This window comes from Lolium rigidum, chromosome 2, assembly GCF_022539505.1.
Source record: "Lolium rigidum isolate FL_2022 chromosome 2, APGP_CSIRO_Lrig_0.1, whole genome shotgun sequence".
Classification (NCBI taxonomy): Eukaryota; Viridiplantae; Streptophyta; class Magnoliopsida; order Poales; family Poaceae; genus Lolium; species Lolium rigidum.
Genome location: NC_061509.1, coordinates 275,871,754 through 275,890,444, shown reverse-complemented (window position 1 = coordinate 275,890,444; position 18,691 = coordinate 275,871,754). Strand labels below are relative to the sequence as shown.

Below are 18,691 nucleotides of genomic sequence, written 5' to 3'. Positions count from 1 at the left end.
TCCGCCGCGCCGCGCTCTCGCTCGCCTCCGCCCTGCGCATCGGGCTCGGCCTCCGCCGCGGCGACGCCGTCCTCCTGCTCCTCTCGCCCGACGACGACCCGCTCCTCCTCCCGCCCATACTCCTCGGCGTCCTCGCGGCCGGCTGCGTGGTGGTCGCCGCCCACCCGGACGCCACGGCCTACGAGGTAGCGCACGCGTCCGGCGCGGCGATCGTGGTCGCCGGGCCGGAGGCGGCGAAGAAGGTGGCCGGCGTCGTCGGCGCGCCGCTGCTGCTCACGTCCCGGTCGCCGGACCCGCGGAGGCTTTCAGCGGAGGAGCTCATGGACGGCGGCGACCCGGCAGCGGCGCTCGACGCCCTCGCCGCGGACCAGCCTGGCCCGTGGGACGCAGCGATCGTGGTGTACTCTTCGGCGGGCGGGAAGCCGACAGCCTTGACGCACGCCGACACCGTCACAGCTGTGGCGGGTGCAAGCTCGCCGGACCAGGACCGGGTCTGCCTGGCATCTCTCCCGGCGTGGGGCGCCTGCGTCCACGGTGCTTCTGCCGCCGTCTGCCGACCTGCGAGACGCGGTGGCCGCCCACGGCGCCACTGACGTTGTCGTGACGCTCGAGGCAGCAGCAACGCTCGCGGCTCCCATGGCGCCACAGGGGAAGCTCGCCGGGCTGAGGAGGGTGACGGTGGTGGCATCGGCACCGATGGCAGAGGACGCCAGACAGGCGTTCCGCCGGAGGTTGCCGTGGGTCGAGCTGACGGAGTTGTCCGACGCGCCGGAGACGGAAATGGAGACGGCTTCCGAGCAGGTGCAGGTGGCTCCGGCGGAGCTGGGAGCTCTGCTGCTCGGGCAACCTGAAGCAGCAAGTCCTCTAGCCATACAGTAAGACTCCACTTTACATGCCAAAAGATTTTCAAGTTGAGATCTTTCCATGTTAACATCGCCACATGATTGGACAACCACAGCGAATTATATCTCTTGACCATTTTCACGCGTTTAAATCTTTCAGGCACAAGGGCAAAATGGCAGATCAAATTTCAGCGGCAAACAGAGTGGTAAGACTACACTCATGCATTGAACAAATCAAATAAACGACACATAACATGATGACATCTGAAATAAAGACAGCTTGATAATATTATTACTACTAAATTTACGCTATAAACAAATATATTTCCTCCATTCGCCACAACCAATGAACATGTTTGTACCACAAACCAATGAACATATTTGTATTGCTGTATGAAGAAAAGAAAGCTAGTAACCGCAACTAATTATATTCCCAATGCGGTACAATCTTCGGTGTATTTGTATGTATGATGCCATGATTTTACTGTGCAAATTGTAATTGTCTAAACTGGCCTATGGAAACTTTCTACCAGGTGGCGCCACTCCAGAAGATCCAAAAGACTATTATGGGCGACATTTTGGCAAACTCGATCGCGGGCAAGTTCTTGAGGAAGCACCCAGTAGCCACTGATAAACAGGCTGTCTCAAAACTGTAGCAGCTTCGCTTGCGTCGTCATTTGCTGTTGGCTGCCTGTTTGTCTTGAAGGACCTGGCACAGAGTGGTTAAAGTGTTACGAGTACTCTCATAAGTTGTACTGTCATATATTTAGCTATGTGGCAAATTAAACAGGTAGCCAGAAAAAAGAGAGCTGATAGCTTGTAGGGCCAACTTCTGGGAAATAAAGCTTGTCTTGGCAGACCTGACATCGAATGCTTGAAGAGTTACAGACACTCTCAAAAGTTGAAGTATGAAATGCCGAGTTACATAAATGGCAAGTTGAGCAGGTGGGGCCTCTAATGTGGGGAAATCAGCATAATACCAGTTTAGTACATCAAACAGAATGCACCTTTATCATGCATTCATATTTCTCTACCTCCAGGACTTCAGAGTGACAGCTTTCGCTGTTCTTGGTTCTGTAAGCAACCAAGAAATTGTTTCGAAAAAAATGTAGAGATAAATGTCCTAATCCAACGAAACCACGAGATTTTCATCCAATATGAGTTTCATATATATGCAGTAAAATTTTATTGACAAATGATATTTTTAGATTACCTTCTCATAAATCAACGTAAATGCAATTTTTAAAAGATACTTGAACTTTAATATTCATTTCACAGATCATTCGACATTACATAGATGCAAATTTGCCTCAATATATTCCCACAAAAAAATTTGCTTCAATATTCCTGCCAATTTTGTTTTTCAATACTACAGTGTGGTCTAAGCCATGCAATCTTTGAAACACAGGGTCACATCAACCTCCATACAAAAAGCTGTGCAAAATGATAATCACAAAGCTTTTGGTAATAACATAACAAGGACATCGGACTTGGTCCATTCAAGCATAGACTTACTATTCGTTGTCGGAGACCTCTGCACTTCCTGCCACCCACTTCCATACACCCCCAGATTTCCGTCTTTGAGAAGATGTCATGGTTTGTTCCACCTGAGATATTTGTTGCTGCAATACTTCCAGTTCATTTTCCAAAGAGCCAGCAGATTCCAACCTTTTGTGTGCAGCAGCAATTTGGGACTGGATTGAGCAAAGAGGAGAGGTAAGCAATCAGAACCATAAAAAGGAGTGTTCAAAATATGCATGTTCGTGCGTAGAAGTTATTGCAGTGTGCAAGTTCAACCTCCAGTTTCTCGCATCTTGAACCTTCAGCGGCTAGCTGATTTTGAACAGATCGAAGTTCCTACAAAAGAAAAGGAGAAAAAGATGGGAAATTATTATGGTGAATCAAGAATTTCCTTTGCACTTTTCTCCTTCAAAGAAACAAATGGAAAGACAGTTTTACCTCTGTTAATTCACCGTAGGACAACTTCACCATATCTAGTTTATCCTTTAGCTTTGTGTTTTCAGCACGAACTTCTGTCAGCCGAGACTCTAGTTCTACTTTCTCCCCATTAAGTGCATCAATTTCAGCAACAATTTGTTTGGAAGAACTTCCAGGTTCAGCTCTCTTCACATCTAAATCATCAGTAGCAACAATATCTTTAGTTTTCTCATCAGCAGCAGTTATTACAGCATAGGCAGCTGTCACAGAAGCAGCAGCAGCGGCAGCGGCTGGAGATTGGAGAAGCCGAGGTTGCACAAAGTTTCTTGGCTTGGGTTTCATCACAAAGACCTGCACAGTGCCATCATTTTCCTCAGATTGAAGAATATTGTTAATGGAAACAAAGAACACTAAGAATTGCTAAGGGAAATAAAGAGCACTACAAAGGGAAAACAGAGGATATGCAACTTTACCACGTCAATGTAACTACGCAACAGCTATAAGCCTATAACTCTACAAGTCAAGCACTAGAGGCACCACACATAAAGCAAGCTGAGGTAAGCATGATAGCTGACATGTACAAATTCAACAAATGGATTATTTTGAACAAAATCCTATGCATAGTAGTTATTTCTATCAAAGTGAATACCTCATTGTTGTATTTCCCATTATAACCGCCAAAGGCAATTAGAACCTTTTCACCATCAACTGTGGTCGAGCAAAGAGTTAGACCCTGGAAAAAGAAAGAAAAGTTGGACAGAAAGTCAATATTCACCACATCATAAAAACTCGAGCACTCGGTGTCTTGTTTCATAGGAAAACTGATTGAGCGTATTGATAACATCATTTTGTGTTAGCCTTGGCATTGGGAGGTGGGATTTTTAAATCACAATTAACAGCATTGCATCTGAAAGTAATACAAGTTGCATGTACGTCTGCCTCTAAGTTCATATGGAACTTCCTTTCACCTAGAATTTAAGTACCCTAACATTTATTAGAAATCAATGTAAACAAATGAAATCAACTGGTATATGTAGAAATGCTCCATGAATAATCATCTCATTTCACAACTTCTGGAGTATTATTTTTTCAAAAAAAACATGCAAGGATTGTATGTGATATGATTAAGATTCTGGAATATGAATTTGTGTGAAAAATCTTAATGATTAAAGAAGCCAGCACAGTTGTGCAAATACTGCTTAGTGCTTACCTCACAAGCAAGTGGATCTCGAACTGTCACACTGGTGACCACGGACCAAACAAACTTGGCAGCATTCATTACAATTGTATCAGTGGAACCTGCAACATGTGTATTTCCATAGATACTTGAGCTCAAAGAACAGCGCAAAACGAATTTAACAAAAAAAGGTAAATACAGCATCTGACGTTCAGGCATTACCACTTGCATTATCTCCACCACCAACTATGTACCAGTTTTCATCAAGCATTGTACCAGCATGGCCACTCCTAGGAGTTATGTTTGCACCTTGAGTGTCAGGTTGAGACCACTCCAGCTGTTAAAGATGAACATTTTTACACAGGCTTCAGTTGAGTCCTAAAGTCAAGTGTTAAACTTGGCTCGAGAGGAAAATCCCTCAAGAGTATCCCTTCTGTGTAGAGTACAATATTATTTGATAAACATATTTGAATGCGCTTATGATGTATAATAGTTACTCCTAGCGATAGTGGAATAGAGTTAGATCCTAGTCATTTGATGGGAACAAATTCAACCCTGTAGTTACTATTAACATAATATATAGTTTTGAAGTTCCAAGTCCTACTCCTACTACAATGCAGAAGTATGAATGCATGTGGGGACTTTGACAATCTTCAATAAGCTTTCAAAGAACGGCTAAATATAGATGAACTTATCAAGTAAACTTTGGCTTAGCAGATTTATAGAATGTGACATTGACTTGATGCTCAAGTGTACTTGTATAGCGTAATACATAAGAACATTCAGTGCTTACACTTTGCAAGTCAAGCAAGTACAGATCATTGAAGCATGTGGAGTGAGAGGAACCGCCAAAGATTAGAAGATAATTGTCAGCATAAACAGCAGCCGAATGATCATACCTAGGAGCTGGGCCACCTTTCCTGTTTAACAATAACAAAGAGAACGATAAATTTGACATCCAGAAGAAAACTAGAAATACATAAAGCAATATTCAGCATAGCTAATAAGTAAACCCTTACTCTGTTGTAACCTCTTCCCACATCATTGTCTCCAAGTTAAGTACATGAAGATCGCTCAGAAGTCTCCTCTTGTTATCCTCTCCACCAAACATTATTAATCTAGAACCAACTAGTGATACAGATTGCCCGACTCGGGCTATCTGATGGAACGAGGGTTCAGCATGGTCTCCAGTAAATTAATGTATAATCACAGGAGAAAAAAAATCTTACTGGAACTTTTCCATGCGTATCAACAGCAGACCAGCTATTTGTTTCCACATCGATAAGCCAAACTGCATGCAGAAATTCAGCCCAATCATTTACATTCAGTTCTAGTACTTGTAAAGTTTGGGAGATCCGTCCAGAAAATGAAGAAATCAGGGAAGATGTAACTTGTGAAGTTGAAATGAAGCATGTTGCTTCACTACAAGTTCAGAACATGATAATCTGTGTGTAGGAGGCATAAGTGAAATATGTGCACACATCAGTTCATCTACAGCACCTCTATGATAATAGAGCTTATACAGTAATATTTAGGGGCATAAACAAGTATGTCATGGTCTTTGGTGGTGGTACAGAACCATAAGGCGATAGTACAGTTATTCTTATTTTCATAAATCTGTGTGTAGGAGGCATAAGTGAAATATGTGCACACATCAGTTCATCTACGGCACCTCTATGATAATAGAGCTTATAATATTTAGGGGCATAAACAAGTATGTCATGGTCTTTGGTGGTGGTACAGAACCATAAGGCGATAGTAAAGTTATTCTTATTTTCATTTTTTTAAAACCAACAGGAGTGCTGCCTTTTGATTAAGAAAAGGAAAAAGGTATTTACAAACAGGTGGTCATGTTTTCGGCGGAACATGACGAAAACTACTATGTCTGTCTAAGCATACCCATGACCCAACATGTTGCTGCTAGATGTTCTAGTATGAACTGAAGAAAAAGGGAAATCCATAGAAGCACCTGAAACCTTATTCGATGCTGCTGCTCTCGAGTTCCCAGCTACAACTAGAAGATTATTCTTCCACTTGACCTGAGTGAGAGCACTAGTCAGCATAGAAAATGAGACTCTTCCGCTTGAAAGGTTTACGGAGGTTAAGATGATAGCATTACCAAACTGTGGCCTACTAATGGTGGAAATTGCCGGATTCCATCATTATTTTCAATATTCAATTGACTTGAATCTCGACTGGGATTCAACACTGACCACTTGGATGTCTTAAAATCAAAAACCTGCCAAGAGTACCAATGTTAGGACATAGGCATAGAAGGAGCAGAGGCATGCGAGACACGACCGGTTAGCATGCATGAGTGGCAAACCTGAACATCTGACAGAGAACGGCCATTTCGACTTCCCCCAACCACATAAAGCTTGTCTTGAACCACCTCCGCAGCATGCTGTCATGTTGATTAGCACTTCAGTAGTCATCACAGAATAAACAAAAACACAGTTTAAGGCAATTGCGCTGCACGGTGGAACAGCATATTACTCGTGTGATGTTCAACTTGTCTCTTGTCTGAAGATTTGCTAAATATGATTCACGGCGCTAGACTTAGAGCACAATGCAACAACAACTCCACTAGAGCCATTTCTTACCCAGGGAGTTTCGCTAGCTAAGTGTGACAACAGGGCAGGATGCAGATTTCAAACGGTATGAACCACATCCGCAGCATGCTGTCAGGAATCAGTGCTTAAGCAGTCATCATAGAAACCGTTGAATCACTCATGTAGTCATTGGAGAATATTTTATATGTTAACGCTTGCTAAACATGTTTCGGCGCGTTGAAAGACGTGAAATAAGAGCGCAATGCAGCAGCAGCAATAACAGTAACAACTTCGGTGCAGCTACTTCCTATCCCTGTATGTATAAACCCCTGCAGGTTCGATGAGCTAGCTGTGGCAACAGGGCAGGATGGAAATGACCAACCCGGCTACAGTGCCACATCCCTGTGATCAAAACTCCCTAGAAACCACTACCTCTACCGGTCTACGGGATCAGAACAGATCAGAATTCGGAAACGACAGCCCAACCCGAGCGGAGGCGGAGCGGGAAATCGCGCGCGCGCGCACCTTGTAGCGGGCGGAGGGGCGGGAGGAGCCCTCGGCGGGGCGGAGCAGGACCCAGCGGTCGTACGGCGCGTCCGCGAGGCCGGCCCGCTCCTCGCCGCCGTTGATGGCGCCGTCCGCCGCCGCCTCCTCCTGCCCCATTCCCCCGCGCCCCTGATCCGAGATCGCCGCGCGGACCGGGCGGCGGGGAACGGGGAAATCTGCTGGGGTCCGGTGGAAGCTCCGCCGCCTCGGCGTCGGTGGGCGAGGATTCCTCGGACGGAGAGGCCGGCGCGTTGCTGGATCTGACCGACGAGGCTTCCTCGCGGTTTAAACCCGGAAAGTGATCTGAGACTGAGCGGCGAGTGCAGTGCAGTGGTGGACTCGTCGTCGCTGCCTCGTTGCGTTTGCGTAAACACATCCCGTGCAAAGCGCATACGTGAACGGGCATTTGGAGGCGTATTCCAGTAAGTACGCGAACGCACCGAGAAGGTATACTTGACATCTGCGTGCACAAAGTTAACTCCGTCTCCCGTGCTTTTTTAGATCTTACAATGGTGGAGACTCGGTCTCCTGTGTCCGTCTCGGTGCTGGAGTTGGGCGACCGCAAATTCAAGCTAATAATAAGTATATTTCGGTTTGTCTTTTAGTTTTTCATATGTGTCGCTTCATGTAACTTGATTTTTCATCAATGAAATATGTGGCTGCTCTAAAAAAAACTCTCGAACAAAAGGTCATCACCCTTTATGTTCTTGCGTGTCTATACTATGGTAAAATGTGATCCACTTCATGCTTGTTGGTTCTTCGGCCAAGATGTTTTGTTATTTTATTTTTCCTTTTTAGAATCCACATACCAGATGAGCCCTTGTGCCTCGGAAAATCATGCATCTTATGAAATTCCAGATAGGCAATCAAAATTTATTAATTAATCTAACACCTCAAATATTGGTGTTATACAACTTACCATATCCCGCATGTGTCTCCCAACCCTTATGTCAATGTCGCACATGTAGCATGGTGAATCATATATTGTCTGTCTTTTAACCCACCTATGGGCTAGCTCCGTGCATACTACTCGTTCTTCGATCTTGAGAACATTTGTTCCAATTCGTATGGATGCCAAACGGATATGTTAGCTTGTGTAACTGTGTTTTTCCACTCCGTTCGCTTAACATTGGGCTCGATGCTATTTGGTTTAACGGAATTCTGACCGATGATGTGTGTCAAGTGTCAACGTTGTGTGTAATCGATAATTTTTTGATCATGGGCGTGCAACAGGGACGGGTTCCCGCGGTTTTCTGCGCTAAGCCGCTAAACCTAGGTGAGTAGTTGTACTTGTACATAGGGCCTTGTTTTGTTGGTGTTATTCCCACCAAACACGAAGTCTTTACTTATTACTAATAACATGTTTAGTTCTAGTATATTGGACTAATTTTAATCATCACTTTTTCATCATTTTTCAAATACTAGTGTATTTTTCCCAATCCCACTACACTAGCTAGTACAGTGTATTAAGGATTGGGTGAGGTAGGGATTTCACCTAATCCCTATCAAAATTATTCCCACTAATCCACATAAAAACTCTATTACCAAGCAAGATTTAAATGGGATGCGCTCTACAATTACTATTGACCGACTTCTCGCACAATCGCATCAATGTTTGTTTAGAAGCCATAACAAAAGTGTTTTGCTATCTCCATGGCAAAACTTTCTGAATTTTGCAATCTTCATGAGAAAAAAATCTGCTATCTCCATGGAAAAACTTTTTCCTCTAATAATTTTGGTATATCCATGAGAAAAAGTTCTATTATCTGACCCATCGCCATGCTCTTTCTGTGACACTGTTGTCTTTTGTCGTTGAGTGTTCATGCATCAACATTAGGGTTGTGTGCTCTCTATATTTGATCCAACGGTTGAATTTGTATGCGTATCTTTTCCTTAGGTAGCCAGCTATTTTTGTGGTTTCTACAACCTAGATTTTCAAAAATAGAAAGGAAAGAAAGCTGAGGGCGTAGAAGTTCGTTCTAGTCAGGTCTCCTCTTTCATAATTGATAGCAAGGTTCAAGTCAGATCTCCTCTTTCATAATGGATAGCAAGTGATCTAAACGCTCTTTCGTGGCCTCGTGGGTGTAGTGAAGACCATATCGTCGTGCCTTATGTACTATCTTTTTTCTTCTTGAAAATAAGGTATCCTCCAATCCATAATAAGTATTTATGGTTTAGTATAACTTTAGTACGAAGTTTTACTAAACCACCAATAATTATTATGGATCGGAGAGAGTAAACTTGTGTGTAAAAAAATCGTTGTAAATCAGCTTAGATTAGGAGCGTGGTGGATCAAGGATGAAATAATTCAATTAAGTATTAAGATCACAACACATCATTGCTTACATCATCTCCCAAGTTTTGTATTCGGTTCTCCGTGCGATGTATGTGAGTATGTAACCTGAACAAGTGACAACCAATCTCTGCTGCCAACTGGACATTTGTCGTCTTAGCTTAATCTGAATTCATTTTCATATAAAAAATAAACATGCATGAAAATGGTTTTCTAAACAAATAGCATGGTATATACCAAAAATTCACTTACGATCTCGAGCTACATGGAACTCATATTTTTCAAAATTCGAGAACAACATTTTAAAGTTTTAAAGAATCAAAAAATGCCTAGATGTATATAATGATGTACTCTACCATCATACGAGAAATCTCAACCTGAAACACTTTATATTTTCGGATTAACAAATAAGACAAAATCTAACAGAATTTGGACGACTGACTTTTTTTTTACCATCAACTACTTTAGATGTCATATATTATATCATTTCTATGCAGCACAATACACATGATATTTCAAATAGAGATTTTTTCACGGTGGTAGAATAAATTATTTTCTAGCTATAGAATTTATTTTCAATTTTTTTGAAACTTGGAATTTTTGTTTTTAATTGTTCACAAGACGCTATTTATAGCTGGTGACCCAAAATGGTGCACTCGGTATATATACTTCCCCTTCCCTCGATCACTCTATTGTTACTCAATTTTTAAATGCTAAGTTGCACATTCTACATTTCTACGATGACATATCTTAGTTTCTAAAGGGGGGATGTCTTTAAGTTGGTCAATTTGATGTAATCGATCATTGAGCTCTATAATGTACGGATCATTTGAAACTACATGGTCAGCATTCCTTTTTAGTTATTAAATTGCATTCTCGATAAGCATGCATGAAAATGGTTTTCTAAACAAATAGCATGGTATATACCACAAATTCACTTACGATCTCGAGCTACATCCAGCTCTTATTTTACAAAAATTGAGAACAACATTTTAAAGTTTTAAAGAATCTGCCTAGATGTGCATAATGATGTACTCTACCATCATACGAAATCTCAACCTGAAACACTTTATATTTTCGGATTAACAAAGACAACAAAATCTAACAGAATTTGGACGACTGACTTTTTATTTACCATCAACTACTTTAGATGTCATATATATATATTATGTCATTTCTATGCAGCACAATATACATGATATTTCAGATAGAGATTTTTTTCATGTTGGTAGAGTAAATTATTTTCTAGCTGTAGAATTTATTTTCAGATTTTTTGAAACTTGATTTTTTTTTTGTTTTTTTAATGTCCACAAGACGCTTTGTACAGCTGGTGACCCAAAAAACTCTGCACTCGGTATATATACTTCCCCTTCCCTCGATCACTCTATCGTTACTCAATTTTTAAATGCTAAGTTCCGCATTCTACATTTCTACGATGACATATCTTAGTTTCTAGAGGGGGGATGTATTTAAGTTGGTCAATTTGATGTAATCGATCATTGAGCTCCATAATGTACGGATCATTTGAAACTACATGGTCAGCATTCCTTTTTAGTTAGTATTAAATTGTACTCAACTTCATCAGTACTACGAGAGCGTACTACTATATACCAAAGCTTGTATATATATCACGATCATGCAGGGAGACATGTCATTAAGAAAACGTCCTACTGGCTGGAAGCTTTAATTGCTATAGTATTGTATCCATTGAGTCCAAGCATATTCACACAGGTCCGTAGGATATTCCTAGTACGGCTTGAAGCATCGAGATAGTCAACGGGGAGCTTGCATCTCCATGAAAGCGGCATGTAAGCTTAACATCGTGCAGTTGCTTAATTCTCATTGAGCTGGTATTTAGGTATGTAGGTTGACAGCAATCTGTATCTTGGTTGGGAACATGAGAATGTTTATATGTTCGTGTGAAATGTAGCAGTATGTTTGAAGTGAAATTCCAAATAAACCTTAAATTTAGTTAACGAGTGTTATTTTGCGTTAGAGCGGATTTTCGGAAACTGTTCTCAAAATCTCGGCCGGTCGAGAAAGTTCACGATTCGGGTGCTCAGGCGGTCGACAAGTTCACGATTCGGGTGAGCAGGTTCTAGAAATCTAAGTACTAGTTTGACATCGAAATTTAGATTGCTACATGGTATACATGGATAAGTTTTAACTCGACAATTTGCTAGTGATGCTGGAGAGATTAGGCGTAATTGGTATTTGATTGATGTTAATAGATTGTCATTTACCAACAAATTAGAAAAAATCCAACTTTGTTTGACGTTAAATTAACCAAAAATAATCCGGGCATTTGTAGCAAACAAATTTAAACACTGTGATGCGGCAGTATTTGTATGCAATGGTCAGAGAAAATTCACAGATCACCACCGGTGTCCTGTCTACTACAGTTTCTGACCGCAACATCAGGTCAAACCTACTTGTGACGCTGACGTGGACGGAGCAGGTCAACAGAAGCATGATCCAGCTGCCCCAAAGCCTCCGAGCAAAAAGGTGCCAGGAATATCCCTACTCTCGGGCCCACCGCCCAGCCTCCCAATTGCCCAGTTCCCAAACCTCGTGTGTATGTGTCTCCTCCCGCAGCTGCAGCTACTCCTACCAGTCGCACTCGTGGAAGAAGAAGAAGAAGAAGGAGGCAAGAAAAGCCTCACCTCCTTCGCGAGCTGAACTTCTCCCTCCCAATCACTCCGCCATTCCCGCCTCGTCGATCACAACCCACCGGAGAGGCGGAGACCAATAAGCAAGAGATCGATCGCCAGTGTTGCTATCCATCGTCCTAATCAGCCGCAGATCAAGGAGTGATTGGAGCAAGCTAATTAAGCAGACAGGAGGGATCGAGAAGCTACTGATCCGTCGAGGGCGATAGGCGCGCGTATACAGTGCATGGAGGAAGGAGGCGGCGCTGGTCGCCGCGGCGGCGAGGAGGAGGATGAAGACGACTGCAGAGACCAAGACCAAGAGACGGCGGCGGCGGCGGAGGCAGAGGTGTACTGCGCGGTGGGGAAGGACGCGGGGAAGGAGTGGAGGGCGAACCTGCGGTGGGTGCTGGGCAACTTCCCCCGGAGCCGCCACCGGCTCGTTCTCGTCCACGTCCACCGCCCGCCGCGCCTCATCAACATGAGTACGTTTGTTTAACTGGTCCGCCTCTATGGCTCTATCTAGCTACCCCCGATTATTGATCGAAATAACTATGTTATCTTCGTGTTAGTTCCTCCGTCCAAGTTAGCTAGCGTAGCAATGTGCAATGCATGCCAAGCTACAATACCCGATCCGTTCATCGATTCCTCTTCAAATAAGGAGCATATATAGTATATTGCCGCTGGTCCAAATTAGTTATTGCCGGTTCATGGAACCTAGACTGATTCAGGCAGCATTTTACCTGAACCTAAACCTGCCGTTTAATTTAGATTTGAGGAGTAGCAGTTCAGAATTTATGTTGTTGAAATGTTGATTTTTGCGGTGGCTTTGTTCTTGAGGTGTTGGTCATCACCTTCTTTCCCGGAAAAGTCCATGCCAGTGCGATTAACTACTTGTCTTAGTCGATACTCGATAGTCTTTGTTACCTACGCATGCACTTTTGTGTTCCGACGAGGAATCTGGACGCATCAGTACGTACTTCTCATGCTTGTTACATTTGCTGGGTGCACGTACGGACTGACGACGACGACTTGCAGTGGGGGCGTGGGTCCCGGTGAGCCAACTGGAGGAGCACGAGGTGGCCGCGTACAGGAAGCTGGAGGAGGACAGGGCCGGCAGGGCCCTCGACCATCTCCTCCACATCTGCACAAGTCAACGGGTTCGTTCCTACCCACATTTGCACGCACGACGACGACTATCTTCATTTCGATTCCCCACCCTGCATGCAGAAGGTGGTCAATGTCATCAACAATTAGGTAGATCAGATGCTGAATTGAGCTCGTGCCTTGATTGTCGATCAGGTCCACGCGCGCAAGGTCGTCGTCGCCGGGGACGACGCGGCGAGGGGCCTGGTCCAGCTCGTCGAGGATCATGGCGTCGCCGAGCTCGTCATGGGCGCCGCCGCCGACAGGGCCTACACCAGGTAACCACACCAACCAGCTCCTCGTCCTTCAACGAGTTCACATGTACACATTCAGCTGGATCGTGCTTGGTAGGTACCATCGATCACTAGTGTTAGCGTCAGTGTGCGTCTAAATTCAGAGATGATATTTCCTGGCTAGATCGATGCAATGTTACAAGTTTTTTTTATCTGTGGAGGAACATACCGGTGGGCGCCGGTCCAGCTGCGCGTCCGATTAATTTGGTTAATTCGGTTTCGGTAATAACCAAACTAACCAAAATTAACGTGAATTTTTGAATAGCACATAAATTTTATGGACATATATATCATATTTTTCTATTTTTATGATTGAATAGAATATTTTACAAGAGAAAGGCACAAAACAACAAAAAAAAGTGCGGCCAAAATAAAAATGTAGCTAAGGCTGGTAGTTGAACTCACGACCTATGCACAAAGTGGCACAACAAGCCTATAACATCATGTTTTTTGCGGTTCGGTTTTCGGTTTCGGTTCGGGTATGCACAGCCGAAGGCGCCGGTAATTAAGGTTTTTAAAAATACAGGAAATACCGTTCAAGCTTTGTCAAACAAATTTATAAATGTTTCAAAAGAAATTGAATTTAAGATCATTAGGTATATATCGGTGAATTTCTCGGTAGAAAGATTTCTCCATCGGTGCTAACACGAATAAACAGCTTTCAGTGAGATTTCGAAAATATCGGTCTAAGAGAAAACCCTAAGTTTGACTAGAGATAGCTGTGGTGGTTGTTTCTTGTCAGGAAGATGCGTGCGCCAAGGTCTAAGAAGGCGGTGACGGTGCAGCGGAAGGCCAACACCAATTGTAGGATCTGGTTCATCTGCAAAGGAAACCTCGTCTGCACCAGGTATGTATTAACAAAAATTCACTTTGACGCTCGCTTGTTGTGAAGCTATATATTTTTCAAAATTTGAAAACATGATTCCAAAATTTCAAAAAAAGTATAAAGGAAGGTAATGGTGTACACTACCAATGTGCAAAATCTCAACCTAAAATAAAATTATATTCTAAGCTTAACAAAAATGAAAAAATCTGAAAAATTTGGGAGGTTTGAAAATTTATCATTACTGTCACTACTTTAGATGTCAAATACTAGGTATTTTGAGGTGACATTTTTTTTTGTGTTACACGGAAGGCTCGGTAGGAGCCTTGTTTTAAATTACTAAAGCCAACAAGGTTCAACACACGAACCACACAACAAACTCTGAACCAGTTTTACAACACAAAGCAGTCAAGAAACACCCCAACATCAACACTACTAGAAACTAAGAAGGAAGGATAACGGCAAGATGAAAGACCCCTAAGACGGTAGATCTTGCACAGTAGTTTGGAGCCCACGAATCCTGACAAACACCCACTTGATCTTCTAGATCGAGTTTCAGAATTGCGAACCCGGACGATGGGAGTCAACCAAGAGGTCCTTCACAAGAAGGTATTTCCTTCTAATTATATCGGCCCACAAGCCCTGACCTCCTGTACAGATTTTCCAAATCCATTTGACCATTAGGCAGATGTTCATGATTTTCGTGTCATAATCCGCAATCCCTCCAAAGGCTCGAGTTCACAGGTCGCATCCCACCTGATCCAGTGGAGCTTACGCTTTTTTTGTGTGTTTGTAGGTTACATTATTTTCTACATCTACAATTTTGTATCTTTTTTTTTTTGAAACTTCAAATCGTCGTTGAACAATTCTGAAAACGAGCTCCCTGTCGCTCATGACCCAAAAATACGCACTCTATGTATGTATCTTTAGTTCTTTACGTGGCTATGTAGCATGTGAGTGTCGTCTCTGTCTGAAAATTTGAGTGAGACATTTAGGGGCTTTTACATCAGCAGTGTTTTTTTTTATGAAGACATAAGTTGTGGATAACTTGTGAACAGTTTAAATATGTCAAAATGGTTCTTCTTAGCACCGAATAAAATAGGCAATTAGCGAGCTTCAGAAATCAAGTGGCACATTTTCATTTTGTTACATTACAGTTTAGTCTTTTATTTCGATGTAACTGGTCATGGAACAGGGAGGCCAGCGAGGAGCAGAGCAGGGCGGAGCCATCGACGGCGAGCACGAGCCCACGGTCAAGCATTTCCGACTACTCAAGATCCAAAGCCTCGCTTCACGGCGACGGCGACAGCGAGCCGTCAGGTAGTATGCACGACACGGCCACGGCAACCGTGTCTCTTCGCCGGACCCCAAGCAGGGACGGCAGTGACAGCGCGGAGGATTCCGGCCACGAAGAAGCGGCGGCGGAAGCGGGGCCGTCGGCCGCCACGCGGAGGGTTCAGGATGTCAACGAAGACCCGCCCACTCCTTCGCACGATGGTTCAGTACGTGCAACCCTGTCCTTAATTTCATCTTCGCACGATGGTTCTTGCACGATCGTGTCTGAGTGTGTTTGCCAGGACGATGCGAAGGAGATGGACGACGCGTTGCGCGAGAAGCTCAGGGACGCGATCATGGAGGCCAGGAGCCTGAAGCAGGAGGCGTACGAGGAGACTCGCCGGCGGCAGAAGGCCGACCGCGACCTGGCCGAAGCGTCCAGACTGGTAACTAGTTTCTGAATAAAAGTGCTGAATCAATTTGCTTCAAATAATGCTTGAGCTCTGTAATCTATTTTCTGAGCATAAGATCTCCGTGAATCGTAATCACAACCATGGCATGATTCTGATGGGTGCAGGCAAGGGAAGCGGAGCGCTCGTGGCAGGCGGAGGCGAGGCGCAGGAAGGAGGCGGAGGAGCGGCTGGCCAGGGAGCGCGCGGCCATGGAGCAGGACAGGCGGGAGCTGGACGCCATACTGGAGAAGATACGGGAGGTGGACGGCCGAAGCGCCGAGCTCGAGCTCGAGATCGCCGGCTCCGAGCGCGCGATGGGTGAGCTCGGCGCCAGGATGTCCGAGTCGTGCTCCGTGCTCGACACGCTCCGGCTGGAACGCGGGCGTGAAGAACCTGCGGCATCCATGTCCACGGTTGAAGTTGAAGTTGAAGTGGGTAGTGATCAAGGCCTGGGCTTCTTGCGGCTTGGCTTGTCGGAGCTGGAGGAGGCGACAGACGGTTTCGATGAGTCAGCTAGAATCGGCGGTGGCGTGTACAGAGGGACCCTGCGCAGCATGAGCGTCGCTGTGAAGGTCATCGCCCCGGACATCGCTGTCGACGAGGCGCGGTTTGTCCGTGCGGTGGAAGCCATGGCCAGGGCGAGGCACCCTGGCCTCGTCACGCTCGTCGGCGCGTGTCCAGAGGCCCGCGCAGTGGTGCACGAGCTCGTGCCGGGTGGGAGCCTGGAGGATCGCCTCTCCGGCGACGCGTCACGGCTGCCGTGGCAAACGCGGTGTGGCGTGGCGTACCGCACCTGCGCCACACTGGCATTCCTCCACTCGACGGGCACGGTGCACGGCGACGTCCGACCAGCGAACATCCTGCTCGAGGACGAGCGGTGTTCCTCCAGTAAGCTAGTCGGCCTCGGCATGCGCAGTCTCGCGGCGCCGAAGGTCGTGGGCGACATGGCGCTGGCGTACATGGACCCGCGGTGGCTGGCGACGGGCGAGGAGCCGACGCCGCAGTGCGACGTGCACGCGCTGGGCGTGGTGCTGCTCCAGCTGGTCACTGGCATGCCGGCGTTCGCGGCGAAGAAGGCGGCGCGGGAGGCCGCCGACGGGAACGCGGCCTGGCACGAGGTGGTGGACGCGCGCGGCGGAGGGTGGCCGATGGAGCGCGCCACGGAGGTGGCGCTCCTCGGGCTGAGATGCTGCGACGACGACGGAGCACCGCCGCGTCGGAGCCCGGGAGAGATGCTGGAGGAGGCGCGGGCCGTGCTGGAAGCAGCGACGAGTGCCGCGCCTGGAAGGACGTGGTCGTCGCTGTCGTCGTCGTCGGCAGCGGCGTCCGACGGCGGCGCCCCGTCCTACTTCCTCTGCCCGATCCTCAAGGTTTGTCACGCGCGCATTCGATCACTGGCCCGTCGCTTGGTGGTATCCATATCCATGCATGGTGGTGACGTGCGTATTGATCGATGTTTTGCAGGAGGTGATGAGGGACCCGCAGATCGCCGGCGACGGGTTCACGTACGAGGCGGAGGCGATGAGGGAGTGGCTGGGGAGCGGCCACGACACGTCGCCGATGACCAACCTGAAGCTCCCCTCCGACGAGCTCGTGCCCAACCACGCGCTCCGCGCCGCCATCCAAGAGTGGCGCCACACCAGGCCGCGCGCGTAGCTCCTCCTGTGGCCGGTTTTTGTGAGATGTGAATTCCGTGAGGAATGTATAGCAGGAGGCATTTTTTTTTTCATGTTCGTTCGTTTCCACGCTGCCATGGTAGTTTTCAGAATTGTAGAGAGTATGCGTGCGTGCACTTGATGTTTTCAACAAAAAAAGCTAAGCATGGCCCTCCACGCAAAAAGCATATTTCTCACTGTCAAAAAAATTCAACAAATTTTTTTGTACGTACATCTCAACAATCTATGTTTGTTCATACAATTTCACGAAAAAGCGATTTTTCAGGCGATGTAAAAAGACAAAAGTTGTCTCGCGAAAAGCCTTATTTTAACATCAATTTTTGTCTATTTTACTCAGCTCGGACGACAAGTAGATTTTTTGTGGAAAAACATTGTGCGGACATACCAAGTGAAGATATAACCGTGAATTTTTTTTGTTTGGAGTATTTTGACAATTGAAGTTATATCAATAATGCATTTTAAAATAAAATGAGCATATCTACCCAAGAGCCAAAACATCACTGCCATAAGTGTATATATATTCTGGATTTTTATGTATTAGGCACATTTGACCCAAAGAATGATTGGTATGGCAACGATTCGGTGAAAATATCTTATTGTATATAAATATCCTTAAAAATACTATATATACTTTGTTTTTTCTACTTGTAATAATGAACTAAAAATATCTATCGATATTTTTTTTAGAATATGGAGGATGCACATATAGAGATATAAGCACTTCACTCATGTAAGTGAAACAAAATATTATGAGAAAACATGTTATTGCTAATTTTATTATTTTCTCACAACTAATATGATAAGGATTAAATATTTTTCTAAGGCTTTCCTAATATATTGAAAGCAATATTTATTAGATAATATTAACTATGTTTGTGAGTTAAAAAATCGAGTTATAAAGAACTATAAAACATTAGTATAAATAATTATATTTATTTTGACTCGACTCAATGTCCACAAAGTGCATGGATTAGCTATGGATTGGAAGTTGGGGTTATATATTTGTCTTAACTTGCGTGAAGAAAGAAGT

General features: G+C 44.9%; 2 protein-coding genes across 2 annotated transcripts; one reads left to right on the top strand and one right to left on the bottom strand.

Moving 5' to 3' along the window:
- Positions 1-1,129: 1,129 nt before the first annotated feature.
- LOC124690982 (acyl-CoA-binding domain-containing protein 4-like) lies at positions 1,130-7,172 on the bottom strand. Its single transcript, XM_047224285.1, has 14 exons — positions 7,035-7,172; positions 6,284-6,361; positions 6,077-6,196; positions 5,927-5,996; positions 5,187-5,248; positions 4,977-5,116; positions 4,751-4,877; positions 4,180-4,294; positions 3,991-4,079; positions 3,430-3,513; positions 2,802-3,131; positions 2,640-2,699; positions 2,358-2,536; positions 1,130-1,551 (listed from the first exon to the last, which is right to left on the bottom strand). Coding segments are annotated over exons 1-14 (1,593 nt in total). The 3' UTR covers positions 1,130-1,550.
- A 5,071-nt stretch (positions 7,173-12,243) lies between these two features.
- On the top strand, positions 12,244-17,673 carry LOC124688857 (U-box domain-containing protein 33-like). The gene is made up of 8 exons (XM_047222477.1): positions 12,244-12,481; positions 13,035-13,156; positions 13,299-13,420; positions 14,178-14,282; positions 15,454-15,760; positions 15,836-15,979; positions 16,111-17,355; positions 17,450-17,673. The coding sequence occupies exons 1-8, from the start codon at positions 12,244-12,246 to the stop codon at positions 17,639-17,641; spliced, it is 2,475 nt and encodes an 824-aa protein (XP_047078433.1). The 3' UTR covers positions 17,642-17,673.
- The last annotated feature ends 1,018 nt before the right edge of the window (positions 17,674-18,691 follow it).